This window comes from Mesoplodon mirus (genome assembly GCF_964341445.2).
Source record: "Mesoplodon mirus genome assembly, chromosome: 15".
Lineage (NCBI taxonomy): Eukaryota > Metazoa > Chordata > Mammalia > Artiodactyla > Ziphiidae > Mesoplodon > Mesoplodon mirus.
In genome coordinates, this window is record NC_138991.1 from 73,237,088 (window position 1) to 73,256,374 (window position 19,287).

At 39.4% G+C, this 19,287-nt stretch overlaps 1 protein-coding gene across 1 annotated transcript in view; it reads right to left on the reverse strand.

The window, feature by feature from the left end:
- The window catches only part of HAO1 (hydroxyacid oxidase 1), a 58,606-nt gene extending 40,710 nt beyond the window's left edge, over positions 1 to 17,896 (reverse strand). Inside the window, exons 1-2 of the mRNA XM_082644583.1 lie at positions 17,751 to 17,896; positions 10,680 to 10,831 (exon numbers count right to left, since the gene is read on the reverse strand). Of these exons, the coding sequence (XP_082500709.1) occupies positions 10,680 to 10,831; positions 17,751 to 17,887 (289 nt within the window). The 5' untranslated portion in view covers positions 17,888 to 17,896. The remainder of the gene's footprint in view (positions 1 to 10,679; positions 10,832 to 17,750) is intronic.
- Positions 17,897 to 19,287: the final 1,391 nt, after the last annotated feature.

Genomic DNA, 19,287 nt, shown 5'->3' on the forward strand with positions numbered 1-19,287 from the left:
CTAAATTTTACCAGGGTTTCATTTTACATCAAGCCTAATGACAACATTTATTTCTAATCCAGGTAATCTGGATGTGAAGTAGAGAAGACAGGAAACCTATTGTGGCCTTAAATTTTAGGGGATGCTAAGTCTGCCTGTCCCAGTTCTTTAATTGAAAACTGCTTTGTACACGTCTCTCTTGTGTATCTGAGAGTCTGCTTCGCAGTTCCTGCTCATTGCAGGCAGTCATCACGAAATCAGCAGGCTCTCAGAAGGTCTTAGAGGATCTTCGGATGGAAATGATATTCATGCTACACCCAAAACTGTTTCATCTTTGAGGATTTAAGTTACGCCTTTGGCTGGGAACTACCAGAAGTTTTCACTCCAAGTCTTTGTCCAGCGCTTCTCAAGCTTCGACATGCATAGGAATCACATGGGGATGTTGATAAAATTCAGATTCTGACCCAGTAGGTCTGGGATAAGACTTAGATTCTATATTTCTAACAAGCTCCCGAGTGATGCTGATGCTTGTTTCATGGACTATACTTTAAGAAGAATGAAGTAGATATCTTCTTTCACAAGGACTCATGCAAGTTAATTGGATATATCTGATGGCCTGAGTAATGATAAGACCTTATAGGAAACAGGAGGGAGAAATTGACCAGTGGTCTTATGGGGGTAGCAGCTGGCTCCTGTCTTGTCAGTTGCCAGCCACATACTGCTGAATCTTTCTTCTCCATTGTTGTCCCTCTGGAGAGGGGCACAGGTACCTTTGCAACATTTTCTTATGCATTCATCTTTTGCTCGATTTAAAGTCAAGGAACTAAATTGCATCACAGTAACAACCTCTCAGCACACTTAACCATTATCAGACATATTTTATAACCTTGCTTATCCAGGATTTGCCTAGCTTCCTAGATTTCAAATTCAAGGCAAAAATAAGCAACAGAATAAAAATAAAATGACAGAAGATGAGGAAAAAGGAGATGTTTCTCAAAGTTCAGAAGGCACAATTTACCAATATAAAATAGCTTCCAAATATTTAATGTCAGGACCAACAACCTAACACATATAAATAATTTGCTGAATCATCAAATAAAACTAAAGTTCATCATGCTAGGCTTGACAAGGGAGAGAATTATAATACATTTGAGAATGATGTTTATTCACTACCACAAAAAGAAAAACAGAGAAAATGTAAACTATTAGTTATCAATGGGAGTCAATGTCTGTTATTTGGAACATTAATTCATGTGGGATAAATCATATATCCAGACTAGAGCAGATCAACTAAGCAATGTGCTACTTTGGGTACAAATTATTTCCTTGAAAATAACTTTCCTATATGGGAAAAGTGAGCTAAGCTTCCAAAATTATGTATTTAAAGGAAAGGGGGTAATATGATGAAAGGGCCCAAAGGGGTTTTTTTTTAGGTCCATTTGATTAAAAAGCTCCTGCAAAACTTAGTCACCAAAACAGCCGTGCTGAAAATTTTGCTGAGAAAGCGCATTTTGTCCTCTGCACAGGAAGTCATTATGTAATGGGGAAAATATGCAATGACAAAGTACCAAGCACTTGTGTGGTTCTAAACTCAGGGTCTGACACACTGAAGTGTTCTCATCCTACCAGTGTACCCTACCAGCCAGTGAGTGGGTCAGCCTTTCTTTGCACAGGAACCATTATTACACAGGTTTGTTAAAGACACAGTTAACATTATTGTCTTAATGTCTAAAGTTATCATTGAGATTACCTAGAAAAAGAATGTTCTGAAGTCAGTCATCTAAGGGAAGAACAAAACTTCTACTATAATTATGAGTGAAATACTTAGAAGTGGTCAAACAAGTATTCATGTACGATTTAGAAAATTTAACCAATTTAGGTACTGCCCCAAAAGGCCAAGAAACCAGTGTTTTTATGGTGGTTCATTGTCTGAATTTGGAACAGTAACCTTGAGCAGTCATAATGACAATACACCTCAAGAACTCTTTTTCATTGGATGGAAATATCTTCAAGGAACAGTTAGTCCAATGACATCTTAGCCCTCCCTTCCTTGCTCCTACTTCATCTCTGGGGCAGAATTCTGCAATAGACAAAAACATTAGCTTTACTATACTGATCCCCAGGTTATTATTCTGTCATTTTATTGAGTCGTCAGGTCCTGTCATAACTGGCTGATGGCATGGAGATGACACCACAGTGAGATGCCTTTTAATGATGGTTTCAAGGAGTATCAGGTTTGCACGTGATGACTTCAATCAACCTCTCTCAATTTAACAACCTCAGTATTGGAATATATATGTCAGCCTCTGACTTCTCACTGTCACATCTTTAAGGTCATCAGGCACACTAATAATTTGAGAAGAAGCAATCTCATGCTCTTGAGAAAGCTGATCAATAGCTGAAATTCTGGTGCAAAATACTAGAAATTATTTCACTTGATGTTGGTCTTTAAGATAGCTGGAGTCATGTTTTAATAGCTGTTTTGGATTAATGAAGTTTGTCTCATTGCAAAGTGATTTTAACACTGAATCTATCACTTTTTGAAAAATTTTATATATGAATTATACATTTATATATATGCATATATAAGATGTCCATAATCATTAATATATATGTATATATTCATGTGTATGTAGATGTAACATGTGTGAGTGTATGTACAGAAAGAGGCATGTCCACTGACTTTTGATTATTGAAAAAGAAGGTCCAGAACACAAAACTGAGATAAAAGTTTGAAAATAAAAGCAAGAAAAGGTATGAGTTGATTTTTTTTTTACTACAATGATGCAAAGAGATATTCCCTTTCAAATGTTTAACTAATGTAATTTGGACAAAGTTTTAGTGAACTATCCTTTCTCTTTATTCCTCCCTACTTTTGTTTCTTCCCTGTAAAAGTGATAAAATAATGGATGAAGACAAATAACTGGGTCAAACTCTAGAGTGAAACAGATCAACAAACCTCATCTTAACCACTCACCAACACTAGACATTGGTCAAAGGTGTCCTTCTCCTCCACTGTCAACTGAGGAGAATGATAAATAATAATGACCTCACAGGTCTATTGTGAGGATTAATAATAGGGATGAAAAGTCCAAGCACCTGGTGCATGCATAAAAGGCACTCACCTCAGAAAGAGTAAAATTTCATTTAAAGCAAACCTGGTGATTTTCCTGGATTTAGATAAAATTAAGAATAATGGTGATATTTTCCTTGTAGGTATGCTGAAATGTATATCTACTTGATCACCTAGTACAACACATAAATATATCAATAAAGCTTTCAAAAATACATCATTTGGGTCTGGAGCAAAGGAAATGACCATTTTTCCTGCTGAATGGTCTTGCAATCAGTGTTAAGGTTGATCACTTAATCTCAGAAAATCCAGAAAATTCAACAGCTAAAGCTCTCACCTACACCCTAATTCAGTTCTTTGGGGTCTTTGTGTTACTCTGCAATCTCTTCCACCTGCACCTTAATAGATGGCCAAGTCATAGCTGAGTCCCAAAACTTCACTTTGGAATGTTCTGGCCTTTTAGGCTCAAAAAGAAAGTGTTTAGATTTAATGGTTTTATGACCCATCAAATCCTGTGTGGTAGCCTCTAATTGCATCCAGGGGCAGGAATTTCTTATTTAAATCTTTTTTTTTTTGACAGTTTAATAAGAATTTACTAATATGCCGAGCATTCCTGGAATGCATTAGGTGGGTTTTAATTTTTCTCTATTTGAGGTCCCAGCACTCCCTCATGTGGCATTTGTCCACATAACAAGTCAGAAGCAAAAGGATAAGTAAATATTTAATCTCTTTTTTTCTCTTTCTTTTTGATTTCCCATGATTAAATGGAGCAAAAGAGCTAATGCGTACCTCCATGGAGTACAAAATAAAATTTTATTACAGCTACTGTGCATAAAACCAGAGAGATTTTCACCATAATGTCCTAAAAGCCTCAATACTATAGTAAGCATTTTGTTAATTCGTTCTTTGAAAAATCAGAAATGTTCTACTTGTTTTGTAAGATGGAAATTTAACCTAATGAGACCACCTCCCTTATGTGCTACTAGCATTTATATTTATTATTGCTATTTTCTTCAATATGTTAAATATTTTGGAGAAATGATTCTGTATTCATCCCTGAGGCTTATGTGAAGGATAAAACTTAAAAAAACAAAAATCAATATAGTAGAGTTTCAAACGGTATGCCATTATAAGTAGAGGCATTTATATGACTGCTTACATATTATAATAATGGTCAATTATTAAAATGTTGACTAAATCATCCACTGCAATAAATCTCTTATTCATAAAACAATGCATAGTAAACTGCTCTCCACTGAGTGTTTTCTGGTTATTTTCCTTCCATCTTAAAAGAGTTTTAATTTTCATTTGTTTAAAATTCAAGCCCCTTTATTTATGCTCCTGAATTTTGCACAAGTCTCTTATTTCCTAATAAGTTTCATACTCTGTGGCTTATTCCATAGTCTCAAAACTAAAAGGATAAAACTGTAAAAACATAGAACATTTATAGTAAATATTCCAGGACTATAGCATACAGCTTGCCTTAGGGGTCTTGCTGCAGTTAATGACATTTGGAAATATCAGTAACTGACCAGGGTATTATAGACAGCATTGTGTAAGTGATTAATAACCTTGAGCAAGGTATTTAATCTCTCCAAGCCTCAGTTTCCACATGCACAGGAGTCAGAGAAAGATCCTCAGGGCTTTGGGCTCACACATTTTAAGACAGTGGTCAGGGATAGATGAGTTAATAAATTCAAATTGCTTGGCACACATTAATTGCTAAGTAAATGTTCGCTATCATCATTTTCCACAAGACTTTGAAGTATCACTTTTAAAATTTATGTAAGCATTTATTAAACACCTATTTGTTTTCAGCAAGATCTAGAGATTAGTAATTATATGATCGTTCTCTTTTATCCCAAGAATGCAGTTTTCAGAAATGAAAATCCAATGTAGGCAGATGCTCACTCCACAGACTATGTCCTCCAGGGCTGGCATAGAGTAGAAAGTAAGGGAGAGAGGGGGAATTTCAGCAATGTCAGGAGGGGCAGGTCTTGACTTTGGTCTCTTTTTTTGTATTTGATGACATCTTATAAGGGCACAAAACCAGTTATTTGTATGCTGAAAAAAATTGTAAAGATCAGCTACTCCTGTTGGGAGTTTTATGTTTTTGAGTATTCTCTTTGTTTTTGTCTTAGCAGCAGAACGTTTTCTATAAAGCACTGTTCTTTTCAGTCCCAACAAGCAACACAAGTAGCTGCGTGCTCAGTGACACACTTAACTTCCTTGAGATCCTTGGAAACAATTCCAGCCTCCTTGGGACACCGGAAGTGAACCACTAATCACATGTAAGCAGCTCACTTTACCAGTGAGGAAACATAATCCTAGAGAGTGAAACGAGTTAGTGGTGAATTTCCACATATATCAGATGCCCCAGCTGGACAGCCCAGGGGACAGTTGTAGCCCACAAAAGTATTTGCCTTGGCCCACACATTGTTGCTCCAAACAGTGTTTTAAAGAATTTTGATTTATTTGCCAACATTTAAAAACCAGGACATTGCACATAAAAATCAAGATTTCTGGTTTCTCTTAAAATTTTTGAAGATTTGGCAACCACACCTCATCCTCACTCCCATGGGGCATCACTTAGCTAGTGCCAAGATGTGGCTGCCCTCCTTTGATGGAACCTTCAATCTAGGTTTGGTACCCTCTCCACCACTGAGCTTGCATTATTGTTTTCTTAACTTCATCCCTCCTTGGACATTTACATTACCAGCCTGGCCCTTAAAGTCATCTTTTGAGGTTCCTGCATAAAGCTTAAAACAAAAACATCTTTAACAAAGTAAAAAGAGCAATTTTTTACTCCCACTAAGATATTATAAACAGAGTATACTTTTCTGAAAGTGAGTTTTTAATGTATGGGAGAGAAATATTTTAGGGACTTGGAATCTCAGGGGCAAATAAAAATTGAGCCCCATTTTGGGTATTTCCTAGTATTTATCTCATGTGACCCTCACAAGAGCCTCTAGAGGTAAGATCTCTCATTTAACTAGGGTTGCCAGCTGTAGCGAATAAACATAGGATACCAGTTACAAATGATTTGGTTTTTATCTGAAATGCAACTATAACTAGTTCCCTGTATTTTATTTGACAACCCTATACTCGTTGCCATTTAGAAAACGAAGAAAGAGTAGCTCCGTTAGTCACTCTACGACCACACAGTCATGTAAAGAAGAAAGCTCTGTTCTTGGGTTTAGTTCAAAATGGGGACATGTCCTACAGTGGTGAGGAGAAAGGCCAAAGGACCCCTGAAGAAGGGCTCTGTGAAGAAGTCTGGAGAACCAGCTGGGAAGGCAAGACCATGGTACCGTGGCAACTTCCAGAACTTTCTAGATGCTCATTCTAATTATTCAGGCCAGACCATTCCCTGGGGATTTGATTTCACCTACTCTTACTGACCAGGCTAACAGGAACACTTTCTCCAGAGACGGCTTCTAACTAACCCCTATCCTCTGAACTTGGCCCCAATTTCTCCTTCTAGCTAAGGACCAAGACCCTGGAAAAAAGAAAACTTGATTAGGGGCCAGATAATTAGGAGGGTGGGAAAAAAATCCTCCACAACAACATCCATCCATAGATCTCACAGTTTCCCCAAGGATCAGGCTAGCTTGAGAGAGTTTCCATATTTGGAAATGGTAGAGTAAATCAAATATCAGCTGTTAATTTTATGAGTTTTGAGAAAAGAAAGCAGTGTCTACCAAATACATATGTTCCTCCACTCTTCCTTAAATTTTCCTGTGGCTGTACAAATATTCAGTTAGTCACTGTCTTGGTTTGCGTTTTTCCAGAAGCTGACAATGAGACAATGCTATGGGCCTGAGTCTTTTATTTGGGAATGATGGCAAGGTGAGCTGACGGAGTAGGAAAGTGAAAGAGGGATGGGAGGCAGCCAGTGAAGGCTGTGCTAATGGGCAGGTAACTTCTGAAGGCAACTGGGGCTCAGTCTTATTAGGGAAACCCTGGGTGATGGGATTAGAAGATGCTTCAGTTACCCTGATCAAAGAGAGCTGAGGTATTTATCCACCAGCCAGAGGGATGCCCTTCCACTCACCCGCTTCCAACCACCACCCCCATTCATCAGCTCCTGCTGCCAGAGAAAATGTTAGGCAAAAAGTTGCAGGTTCTGATAGAAATGGGAAGTAATAAGGGAATATATCCTGGGCACCAATAGCATCTGTTCCAGGTACACATTCTTTCCTTCCAAGTAACTTATCCATCCCACCAACAAAATGTACCAGCCAAGGAATACTCTTGGTTATGAGCTGATCACCACCTGTTTGGGGGATTAATCTTAATATTAAAAAGACCATCAATCCATAGACAGCAATTGGAAGGTCGAAGAAAACCTTAAGAATGTTGAAATCCTTGAGGGATGATTCTACCACAAATCTGGAATATAAACAGTCATGTCACTGCCCTGACAGGAATGTGTTCAGGATCTTGACTTCTCCAAGTTGGTGTGTATAACATTTCATTGCCAGTTTCTCAGAGTCCTCAGTGTCACCACATCCTCTCGGTTCTGCCTGTTCTATCTTACGCTAATGTCTATCAAGTATTTCAGTCTCCAGCACTACCCCAGGTGGGGTCTGCTCTGCATGCACCTTAAGTGACAAATTAATTACTTTTAGGGAATGTGATTTACAGATACATTGGCTTCCCCTCGTGATACTTATGGGATTTTCTGGAAATTAAAAGCAGCGCAAGGCAGTTAAGAGCCCAGACTCGAGCCAGACTGTGTAGGTCTGAATCCCATCTCTCTCATTTATGAACTGTGTGACCCTGGGCATCTGCCGTGTGTCTCTGTTTCACCTGTATAAAATGGGCTTAATAATAGTACCTACTTCTTTGGGCTGCTCAGAGGATGTGATGTTTTAATACTTGTAATGTGCTTAGAAAAGTGCCTGGAACATGGTAATCATTTTATAAATAAATAAATCTAAAGGGATAAGACTCCAATAGGCATTTAATAATGTTTCATGGTTAGTGCTAGAAGGAAATAATGTTAGATAAAACAGTACTGCATAGACTGTCAAATTATAGTTTCTAAGTAAGCTTTCTTCTCATTTTTCTTTCCACCCCACCCCCAGCAAAAGTAAGGAGCAGTGACCTTGGAACCATCAGAGGTGATTTGGAGAGTAAATCCTATCAATTACTATGAAAACCTGCTTTCTGTGGAACTAGTTCTTTGACCATAAAATGGGGACAGTGACAACTGTCAAATAGCAAATAAAACGATATATGTAAAAATACTTTACAGGCTCCAGGGTGTTTTACCAAGTGAGCTTTGGTTATTGCCTTCTTCACTTCCTTTCATTCACTTCCACTCCATGGTTCCTTCTCCAGTTTTCTCTCTTCTTTTAAATTTAGCTTCTATTGGTCTCTTCTTGCAAAATAATTCAAAGAAAATTGTATACATATGGACCAAAAATAAGAAGACTATAGAGTCAGCAATAGTCCCATCACTCATAAATAAAAATTTGTAAAATGTGGTCTACGTTCTTGGTCTTCAAAAATAAATATATCATATGACCTTATTATTGTTTGTAACTGCTTTTTAAAAATTATTATATTGTGGGATTCCCTGGTGGCGCAGTGGTTGTGAGTCCGCCTGCCCATGCAGGGGACATGGGTTCGTGCCCCGGTCGGGGAAGATCCCACATGCCACGGAGCGGCTGGGCCCGTGAGCCATGGCTGCTGAGCCTGCGCGTCCGGAGCCTGTGCTCCGCAATGGGAGAGGCCACAACAGTGAGAGGCCCGCGTACCGCAAAAAATTATTATATTGTAACATATTTCCATGCCACTCAACTCTTTCTATAATATGATTTTTAAGTGTTTAGCCCATATTTATTCATCCTATTTTTTTGCAACCAATCTCCAAATATGGGACATTCGAGTGTTTTTCCTGATTTTTTTCTTATTTAAAATAACAGGCGTGAAAATCCCTGCAAAGATGTCATTCCTCAAAATCATAATTATTTCCTTGGCATTCCTAGAAGATAATTCATAGCATCACTTGGAATTCATATTTTCAAAGCTTTGATGCACAGTGCCAAGTTATTTTCTAAAAGATTATTCTATTTTTCACTCTTCCTACCCGTATTTGAAAATGCACATTTTCAACATGCATATAACCTAATCACCCTATCTAATCTTAAAATAATAATTTGATATTCAGAAAATAAAATAATCATAATTTTATATTTGATAATTATGGATGGGATAAAAATTGAATACTTTTCATACGTTTATTTGTTATTTTTTATGCCTCCATTTGTGAATGTCTTATTTGTCTTTTTTCAATTACATCTTTTCCTACATTTTTGGGTTATATGTTATTTTATTATTCAAATAAAAGAGTTCTTTACACAGGAAGGACATTAACTCTTTGCAGTCTCATTTTTGAATTCTTTTTAGTTGGCCATTTGTTTTAAATTTTTATAGATATTTGAGAGTGTGGAAATTTCCTTTTTTGTGTGTGTGCTGATTTGTTTGCTTTTGTTTCACTGGTTGTTGTCTATAACATTCTTGGAAAGTCCTCTCTTATCCTAACTTTAAATAGACTGATACATTTCCCTTTTTTCCCTTCTCCTTCTCCATATTTCAGGATTACTGTAGACAAGTGGCTGGGGCCACACTTATCTGTGTGTGGTCCTAGAATTAAAGGGACTCCAGACTCTAACGTGAGTCTCTCTAGCACAACCTCACTGTGTCATGCTGACAGTCCAGGCAGTATTTTGTGAAAGACATTTCAGGGAGGGAATTGAATCCACAAGATCCTTAATTCTTAAAATTAAAATGTTTTAAAATAGTATTTAGTTCCTGCTCTTTAGTCCTGAATTTCCTGCCTTGCTCAGCATTAAAAAAAAAAAAATCAGATAGACTTCATTACCAACTTTTATATGTGTTTCTGAAGCAGAATGTGGGGAGATTTATCACTGCATATATCCTTTCAAATGTTCATAGTTGCTAGGGGACTGGGAAGTTAATAAATTAGCCCTAATTAGGAATTTCTGCATATCATATTTGAATTTCTCATTATTCCCTCCTAAGGCAGTTGGAAATGCTCTACTGGGAATATAACCTATCAGTAAATGAATCATGGTCCAAAACCATGGCAGAAAACACAGCCAATCAAGTCACTGCATTTACTCTTTGATGGTGAGAATCATGTGGTTTGGGGGAAGCAGGAAGGGCTTTGAAATTAGGTAGCCATGAAGTTGAGTCCATCTCTGTACTACCTAGCTGTATGACCATGGGTGAGTCCATTTCTCAGACCTTGATATTTTGAGTTATTGTTATTGATACTCATAATACGACTATAAGTCACTGAGCCACTACTCTGTGCCAGGCACTGTTTTAGATACTTTATAAATGTGAACTCAGTTAATCCTCACAGTAACCCTAGGAGGTAGGTACTATTTTTATCTCCAGTATCTTGCTAGAGTTGTACAGCTAGAAGGTAGAAGAGCAGGACGTGCAAGAACAGGCATTTTGATGCCAGTCAATGAGCTTAACTTTTGTGAGTATAAAGACATCCAGGGAAGTGTTTTCTTGATGCATAAGAGAAGGGAGTCACTAAATGTTAGCCCATTTCTGTCCCTTTGAGTGAGAACCTTGTTCCTACCTCGCACAGTTGCAAGCTCGCCATCCACGTGAGCCATGCACTGCATGGCAGTAGCCCCAACGCAGATTGGCATGCTGATTCTCTGCCCTAAAACAGAAGTCGACAGGTCTATTTCAGCAACGTTCCGGAGCATTCGTGGATAAAGCTTCCACCTAGAATTTTTGAAAAAGAAAAAAAAGTTTTTAGAATTTCAAAAGCATAACCAAAGCTTTGACATTATATTTGAGTTAGAAAGAGAAAATATTCTTCTATTTTTCCGAGCAAGCAACCACTGATCATTTTTATTTTGTCCCTATAGTTTTACTTTGCAAGAATATCATACAAATGGAGTCATATATAGTCGACTCTTGAACAAGGTGGGGGTCGGGGTGGGTGGAGGGGGTCAGCCCTTTGCACAGTGAAAAGTCTGGGTATAACTTTACAGTCGAACCCTCCAGATCTCCAGTTTCACATTCACGGATTCAAGCAACCATGGATCGTGTAGCACCTATTCAGTGAAAAAAAATCTGTGTATAAGTGCACCTGCTCAGTTCAAACCCACTTTCAAAGGTCAGCTCTAGTATGTGGACTTTTGAGTCTGACTTCTTTCACTTAGCCTAATTCTTCTGAGATTCACCCATATTGCTGCATGCATCAATAATTGTTCTCTTTGGTTGATGACTAGTATTCCACTGTAAGAAGGTAGCACAGTTTGTTTATCCATGCTCAAGATAAGAGACATTCGGAATCTTTCAACTTGGGGTGATTATAAATAATGCCACTATAAACGTTCACTTAAAGGTTTTTGTGTGAATATAGCTTTCCTTTCACTTCTTCCAAGCCATTTTCAAGATGGTATAGAATGGCATGGAGGTTAGATTAGAGTTTAAGAAGATATCCTATGTCTACTTCAGCAGGTTTTTTTTTTTTTTTCTTACAGACAGTAGCTTCAGGGAACTACTTTTAAAATTTGATGTGGTTTCTTCAAAATCCTTGATCTGAATTCAGTATCCATTGAAGTATGATGATAAGGGAAGTTTTTATTTTAGTTTAACTGAGCATTTTCATGAACAATGTTATTTGGCAAAGACGAGTTTTTGGCTTGAATTTTTGACCCCTGAACATTATCTTAAATTACTTTTTCTGTAACACTTTTGTGTAGCAATGAAAGTTACTAAACAAACCAAGCATAAAACTAGTAAATTTTACAGGAAAACTAGTTCTATTTTCTCTCAGCAAAGTTTGTATCTCTTATTTGTTCATGATTTTTTCTCCTCATTAGTAACTGATTAAAACTGAAAAAAATACAGCCCCATTTCTAATGAGCACTAAGGCAATAAACATGTGAGTACACATACATACATACCTAACTAACACTTACCTTTCAGGACCTAGATTTAACTCTGCTTCTAGATAGATCAAGATTTTTTATTAATACAGTGAAGTGTGATTTAGTAAGGGAGTCACCAAAATAAATCGAACCTCCCAAGTCTTAACTGAAGCCTACTTCCTGTAGCAGAAGAAGAAATTCTGTCTTCGTGTTGCCTTGGGGAATAGCTAAGGGTCTGTAATATAACCCTTCCTCACATAATAAAGTAAAAACATCCAGCCCTTGCAAGCATAATAAAGAACTTTAACTGTGATTTCTCTGCAATTCCTTTGAACATCATAATTGTCATGATTTTCTGTCACACCACATGCTCTGCTGCTGGAAGTCTTTTCTTCTCGACTGACCCTCACAGCGTAATTCTTTGATCTCCATTCTAATGGGGGAGAGGCAGAAGGCTTGAAGAGAGTTTTTTACTACCAGTCATCTCTAAGTGTATTATTAGAATGAGAGAAAAAGATTTAATAGCTGCCATTGGCACGCTGGCCTTGGAAGGCATTAATATTTACTTAGAGCTGAGGAAACAATGAAAGCTTTTATGAAGCATACACACAGAGCTGCGGGGCATCAGCCGTGTGTGTGTGTGTGTGTGTGTGTGTGTGTGGCAGAAAGAACATTTTCAAATATCCAGTTCCCCTTTTTAAGGCAAGGCAAAACCGTTCCATCTCCAGGCAGTAGCTTTAGGCTTGTCCACGAGGTGGCGCAGTCACTTAAATAACGGTTCTTGCTTCCCACACACGTTATTTCCTGCCTTGAGGATGGCATTACAGACGCTCGTCAACCAATGCACAAAATGCAATTCCTAGGCCAAATTAGATGAGATCAATGGAGTGGGAAATGTATGTTCTCTAGAAAGTCCTCCATATTTTGAAATTTTCCAAAGAGCGATTACAACTAACCTTGTCAGGTAATTCCAATAGCTCTCCAAGCCCCACCCAATCCCATCCCCCAATTTAAGTGATTTTTTTCCACAGTCTTACATAAAACAGTAGCTGACTATAACCTTGGACTCTGCTCTTATGGGACCTCCACTTTGGAAAAAGATATGAAGACTGACAAAAGAATCGAGCCAATTGAATACTAAACCTCTTTCATAGGTTTCCTGAGTTAACATAAGTGGGGCAAAAGTTGGGATCCATTTTGTTAGGGAAACCACTGACTGAAACACCTGCCCTGGCCAGGCCCAATAGTAAACACTTGCATGAGTTTTATTAAACAGGAGGGCCTGGTAAGGAACGCGAAACTAACAAGCCACCACCAACCGGCAGAATTCAGGAAAAGTCGAAAGGAGAGGAGACTCCAGTGATATGTCCTACCAACTTCCCAGAATCCTCCTCACCGGAATCCATCTTTGCTGAGTGATGCGTGCGCGACCAGGAAGGACCCTGAGTCAGAATGATTGGCCAGAGACAACCCAGAAACTAATTCCATCACCATAAAATCCAAGGCTGCGAGCCACGTGGCAGAAAAGTCCTCCTGGTTTCCTTTACCCTACATCTCTCCGTCCGGGCGCCCCTTCCCAATAAAGTCTCTGGCTTTGTTAGCATGACTGTCTCCTCAGACAATTCTTTTCCTAGTGTTAGACAAGAGCCCACTCTCGGGCCCTGGAAGGGGTCCCCATTCCTCCAACATTTTCACATCCAACAAGGACCTTGATTTTGATTTATCATAAATCAGGTGATACACACAGTCCTCAAGAGGAGGTACACTGATGAAAGAAGACACCTGCTCATCACCCAGCTTTGAAGTCCTGTGCTGTTATTGAATCCCACCAACTCAACACACTGAATTAATAAGTCTGGTAAGATGATCATATTGAATCTTAATTTCTCCACATTAATTATTCTAAGCATGAAAAACACATAACAGGGTTTCCCTGGTGGCACAGTGGTTGAGCATCTGCCTGCTAATGCAGGGGACACGGGTTCAAGCCCTGGTCTGGGAGGATCCCACATCCCGCGGAGCAACTAGGCCCGTGAGTCACACTACTGAGCCTGCACGTCTGGAGCCTGTGCTCCGCAACAAGAGAGGCCGCCATAGTAAGAGGCCCACGCACCGTGATGAAGAGGGGTCCCCACTCGCCACAACTAGAGAAAGCCCTCGCACAGAAACGAAGACTCAACACAGCAAAAATTAATTAATTAATTAATAAACTCCTATCCCCAACATCTTCTTTAAAAAAAAAACACATAACATATATGTATAAACCTACAGAATGTGTATATATATGTATATAAAATACACCACAGTATTTGTAATCATACTTTTTACCATTCATTTGTAATATCGAGAGATCTTTAAAAAATGTAACTGAATTATTATCAACCTCTGAGGCACCCTGGTAAAGGAAGAAGGAGGGAAAGAATTTAAGTCTGAAGAAAACACAGCATGGTAGACATATTTAAATAGTCAAGCCATTTTTGGAAAACCTCCATGTACAGTCAAGTTTCAGAAGGCCTGTGACTCTCCTGAAATGGTGTGTGTGTGTGTGTGTGTGTGTGTGTGTGTGTATGCTTGTCAACACTTCTCTGGATAAAGAAGCCACAGCTTTGAGGTCCAAAGTGGGGAGGGCTGTGGTTTGCAGGGAGGAAGGGGGAAGAAAAAGAGGCGTGAAGAGAGGAGGAGAAGGAGCTGAGGATGGAGCTGGGATAGAGACCTCTTACCATGTGGCTCTTCAAAACACAAGAGACAACTAGCTGCTTTTCATAATGCTAGAGAAAAAGCAGCTTACTTACCTGTTGTGCAAATGAGCTGAATGATTCTGTGACATTTACACCTACGAGAAGACTGCCAGTGCCACTGGTAAGTGTAGATTGCTTCGCAAATATTAAAGAGAGGGAATGATTTCACTTTTACCATCTGCTATTTGAAAGAAAACCACACAATTTTCTGGGTCGCTAAGTGATCTGCGAGGGATGAGGAGAGCTTCCTTTTCTAATATTACAGGACTTCTAAATACCCAAATCAGAGAATTATATTCCACCAATGATAATTTCACAAGAAGCCACAAAATATGTGCAGATCACGGTTTAGAAAGATACCCTGAGTTAATGTGTAAGAGAAACAAAGTACTGTTCTTTTGAAAATGAACTCCAATCAGGTCAAGCCCCACAAAACCTAACAAGCTGACGTTTTTCTCTGTTCCTGTTATAATTGTGATAGGAAACTGTTCTTCTGGGTGGTTCTATCTACTTGACTTTATTTGTCCTTTTTTATGTGGGGAGTGGACACAGTAGTATTAGAGCCCCAAGTCTTAGTCAGAAATACCTCCAAGCAATCATTTGGTCACCTAAGTGGCTCATGTCCCCAGAACTCCAAATCATGGTTGTCAGGGCTGGGTACAGAGATAAAAATGTCATTGTGAATGACCATTTGCTACATTTGTGGCATGGGGAGGGGTATAAATGTCATAACTGTCTTTAAAATACTCTGTCATTGTGTCACAAGGGGTTATCAGAAGTTTGTTTATTTTGCCATCTTCATTTGAAACAGACTGAGACTTTTCAGACTGATTGCCTTTATCCCACCAAGCCAAAGCCACCACCACATTGGCAGAACATCTATTTTTAGTTCCACGTGATCAGCTTGATGACACAGGGTGAGGACTGAAAGGTCACCCAGCAAGTTACACAGCAAAGGAGGAACTGGGATGTTAGATAGGCAATGTGTGCTACCATAAATACTCCTCAGGTGGTTGATAATAATCCTCTCTCTTCCAGAGAAAGTTGATTAATACATTTTTCCCTTCTTTAAAGCTGAACAAAATTGAATGATCAAGGTTCATGGAAAAGGTGGCATTGAAACCTCATTCTCATTATCTGTGTCTTGACCCTAAATTACTCAGTACTTAGGCTGAGTAAGCTGAGAATACTCACTACAGAACCATGTAATTCACAGAAGTTGTGAGGTACTTTTCCAGTCCACATCTTGGAAGTCACCACAGTCTTCTGTGTCTCACCAGGTTTCTAGAATTTCTAGGGTTGAAGAGGTGTTCTGTCTGCTTTGCTACACCCCTTTGCTTCCTCTTAAAGGCCTCCAATGGGCCAATAGTTTTGGGTCCAGTTTGCATCAATTCAACCCACCATCACTATGGAGGCCCAAGGTCAATGTGCATACACTGGAGTGTAAGCTCCTGTGGACAAGAACTTTCTTCATCTCGTTTACTGCTCTATCCTCAGCACGTAATACTGAATTGAGCCCACTGAGAGCCTTAATGTGTGAGGTAATTAATCAACTAGCATGGGGTGAAGGGTGGTAACGGGTGAGGAAGGCTGTGTATAAGTGGAGTAGGTGGTCACCTGAGCATTGTGCCCCGAGGAATGCTGAGGGACACCAACTCCATCATCCTGTCAAGGCCCTGAAATTTCCTTGGTTAAAATTACCTATTTGTGTTCAAGTGTTGCTTTCAGGAGACTACTAATAGGCAAACCACATCACCTGGTGATGAGTTGAGATGGGCCCAAGAAGGGGCATCTTCCAAGAGCAGAAAATGTTGAAGGGACCCCAAAATATTACATAACAGTTGGAAAAAATCATGCAAAATTTTAAGCCGCTCTACTCTTGGCCAACTTTTCCCTTCTCATGGCTCCCCCAGCATTTATTAAATCTCACTTGTGTCCCAGAAAAGATCTGAGACAAAGTCAAGGCTTGAAGGAGTTTTGGGAAGCCCCCCACCCCTTTTCACCCCACTCTCAGACTCCTGCACTGGTTTGCAGATGAATTGGTGCTGCTTGCCAGGAACCACCTTGGTTAGAATGATTTCATTTCTCCTAACTTACACATAGAAGAATGATTTTGAGTGACTTTGCTCTAGGCTAAAGAAGAAATGAGGAAGGCAGGCAGATTCTTTCCCCTGGATACACTTTGCCTGTTTTCTTTAATTTTTCATCCTCCATGAGTGCCTGCAACATTTGCTGGCTTCACTAAAAGCTATTATATAAGATGAATGAGCCCCAAAGACTATAGTATATGGAGGGCTGGCCTCCCCTGCTCCAGCAAATAAACCATTTCCTACTTGCTGAGAGACCAAGGGGTTTTCCTCCTTTAAAGTTATTTTGTTTCTTGTTTTTATTACAAATAGAAAACATAAACCATGACATCTACCATCTTGGGCTTTGAAATATGAAAGTCAAGGGAAAACTAATTTGGGAAGAGAGATGAAGCACTTTGAAGGAGAGATAAAACAGCAAAGTTGAAAGAGTAATGCTATATGGACAAACTGGAATCTAAGGTGAAAATGTAGACAACTGTAATCAAAATGAATGATAGTGGAAAGCCAGCAGGATGGGAACATCTGAGGCAACCATCCGATCTGGTTTGACCAGATAAGACGGCTATCTTGTGTTTAATATTAACGGTTTCCTACACCATAAAATAGACCATCACTGTCATACTCAGAGGGAAAGAAAATGGAGTCATCAGAATTTGTTACCATTTCTATACACAGTTAAATGTATAAAAATGTATGTATCCACATAATTCCAAGTGAGGAAACTTAGGGTTAGCTTTTTTCAAGATCCCCAGGCTTGGAATATGTTCAAACAAGTTTAAAGCCCAACATTTCTCACAGCCCTATAAATTTCGCCTCTCTACTAAGCATAATATCTAGACAAATAATTCCACACCATCAACATTAAAGCTGAAAGATCTTGTTCTGATAGAATGTCTCTGTGTAATTTTTAAATATGATTTAAAAAGATTCTTACCTGGAAAATGCTGCAATATTATCATCCAAGGTTTCCTGATCATTTGCCCCAGATTTATAATAGTCATATATAGACTTTGGAAGTATGGATTTAGCATGTTGTTCATAATCACTGATGCAAACAAGCCGGGTGAACATTTTCCTGTTGCGAACCCTAGGATATTTTTCTTTTTTTTCCCCTGTGTTTCTTTCTACATCCTGACAATTCTGTTATTTGTCAATTATTAATAGACTTTTTCCAAAGTTCAGATTTAGTTCTCTGTTGCGTACATTAAGAGAGCAAACATATACTTAGACTTTGAAATTTTATTTGCAGCTGTCTGCCAAAGAACAGGTAGTACACCTAAGCCACAAGAAGTTGGGTTGGGGAGGCAACAGGAGGGGATTAGGTGTTTGTCACATTAAAGGGCAGAAGAGGGCTTCCCTGGTGGCCCAGTGGTTGGGAGTCTGCCTGCCGATGCAGGGGACACGGGTTCGTGCCCCGGTCGGGGAAGATCCTGCGTGCCGCAGAGCGGCTGCGCCCATGAGCCATGGCCGCTGAGCCTGTGCGTCCGGAGTCTGTGCTCCAAAACGGGAGAGGCCACAACAGTGAGAGGCCCACGTACCGCAAAAAAAAAAAAAAAAAGAAAAAGAAAAAGAAAAAGTCAGAAGAATGAGTAAAAATTAAAAACCTAGAGAAGTATTTGCCTAAAGCAGCTCTTAACTCAGTTCTGCCTAAGGCTGCTTCTTTCCCGGGGCATGTGCCTTTGCTGCCTAACTGGTACTGGAATGGGCTGCCCACTCATTTTCATTCCATATTTGGATCATGCACATATATGAAAAAGAGCTTATGAAATGAATGGGGCATCTATTACTGGAAGGGGGATCCCTTCCAGGGCCCAAGAGTGGACCCTTGTCTAACACTTGGAAATGAATTGTCTGAGGAGACACACGTACTGACAAAAGCAGAAGACTGTATTGGGAAGGGGCGCCCAGGAGGAAAGCAGCAGGGGAAGGGAACCCAGGAAAACTGCTCTGCCACGTGACGCGCAGTCACGTTTTATGATGATGATAATCTCGTTAGATTTCCAGATAGTCTCTGGCCAGTCATCTTGCTTGTACCCATATTTGGTCTGACTCAGCATCCTTCTTAACTCTCCTCTTGCCTTCTTGGCTCGCACTTTTCAGCCAAGATAGATTCCAGTGCAAGGTTTCTGGGAGTTTGGCAGAACTTATTATGGGCTGGCATCTCCTCCTTCTTTTTGGCTCCTCTCGAATTCTCCTGGTTAGTGTTCGGCAACAGCACTGTGTTCCTTATCAGGACCTCCTGTTGAGACAACTCATGTAAGCCATTTATCAAAATGCCTGGCCAAGGCAGGAGGTTTCAGTCCGTGGTCCCCTAACACATCCAGTAAATACAGGGTGTCTACACAATATGAAACTCAGCTGATTATAAACATTTGGCTTTAACAAGGAACATTAAGGCCAAATTTACAGTTAATTCTTAGAATTTTATCTTGCTCTGGAGAGGATGCAAGCAAGTGCCAGTCCAAAAGACC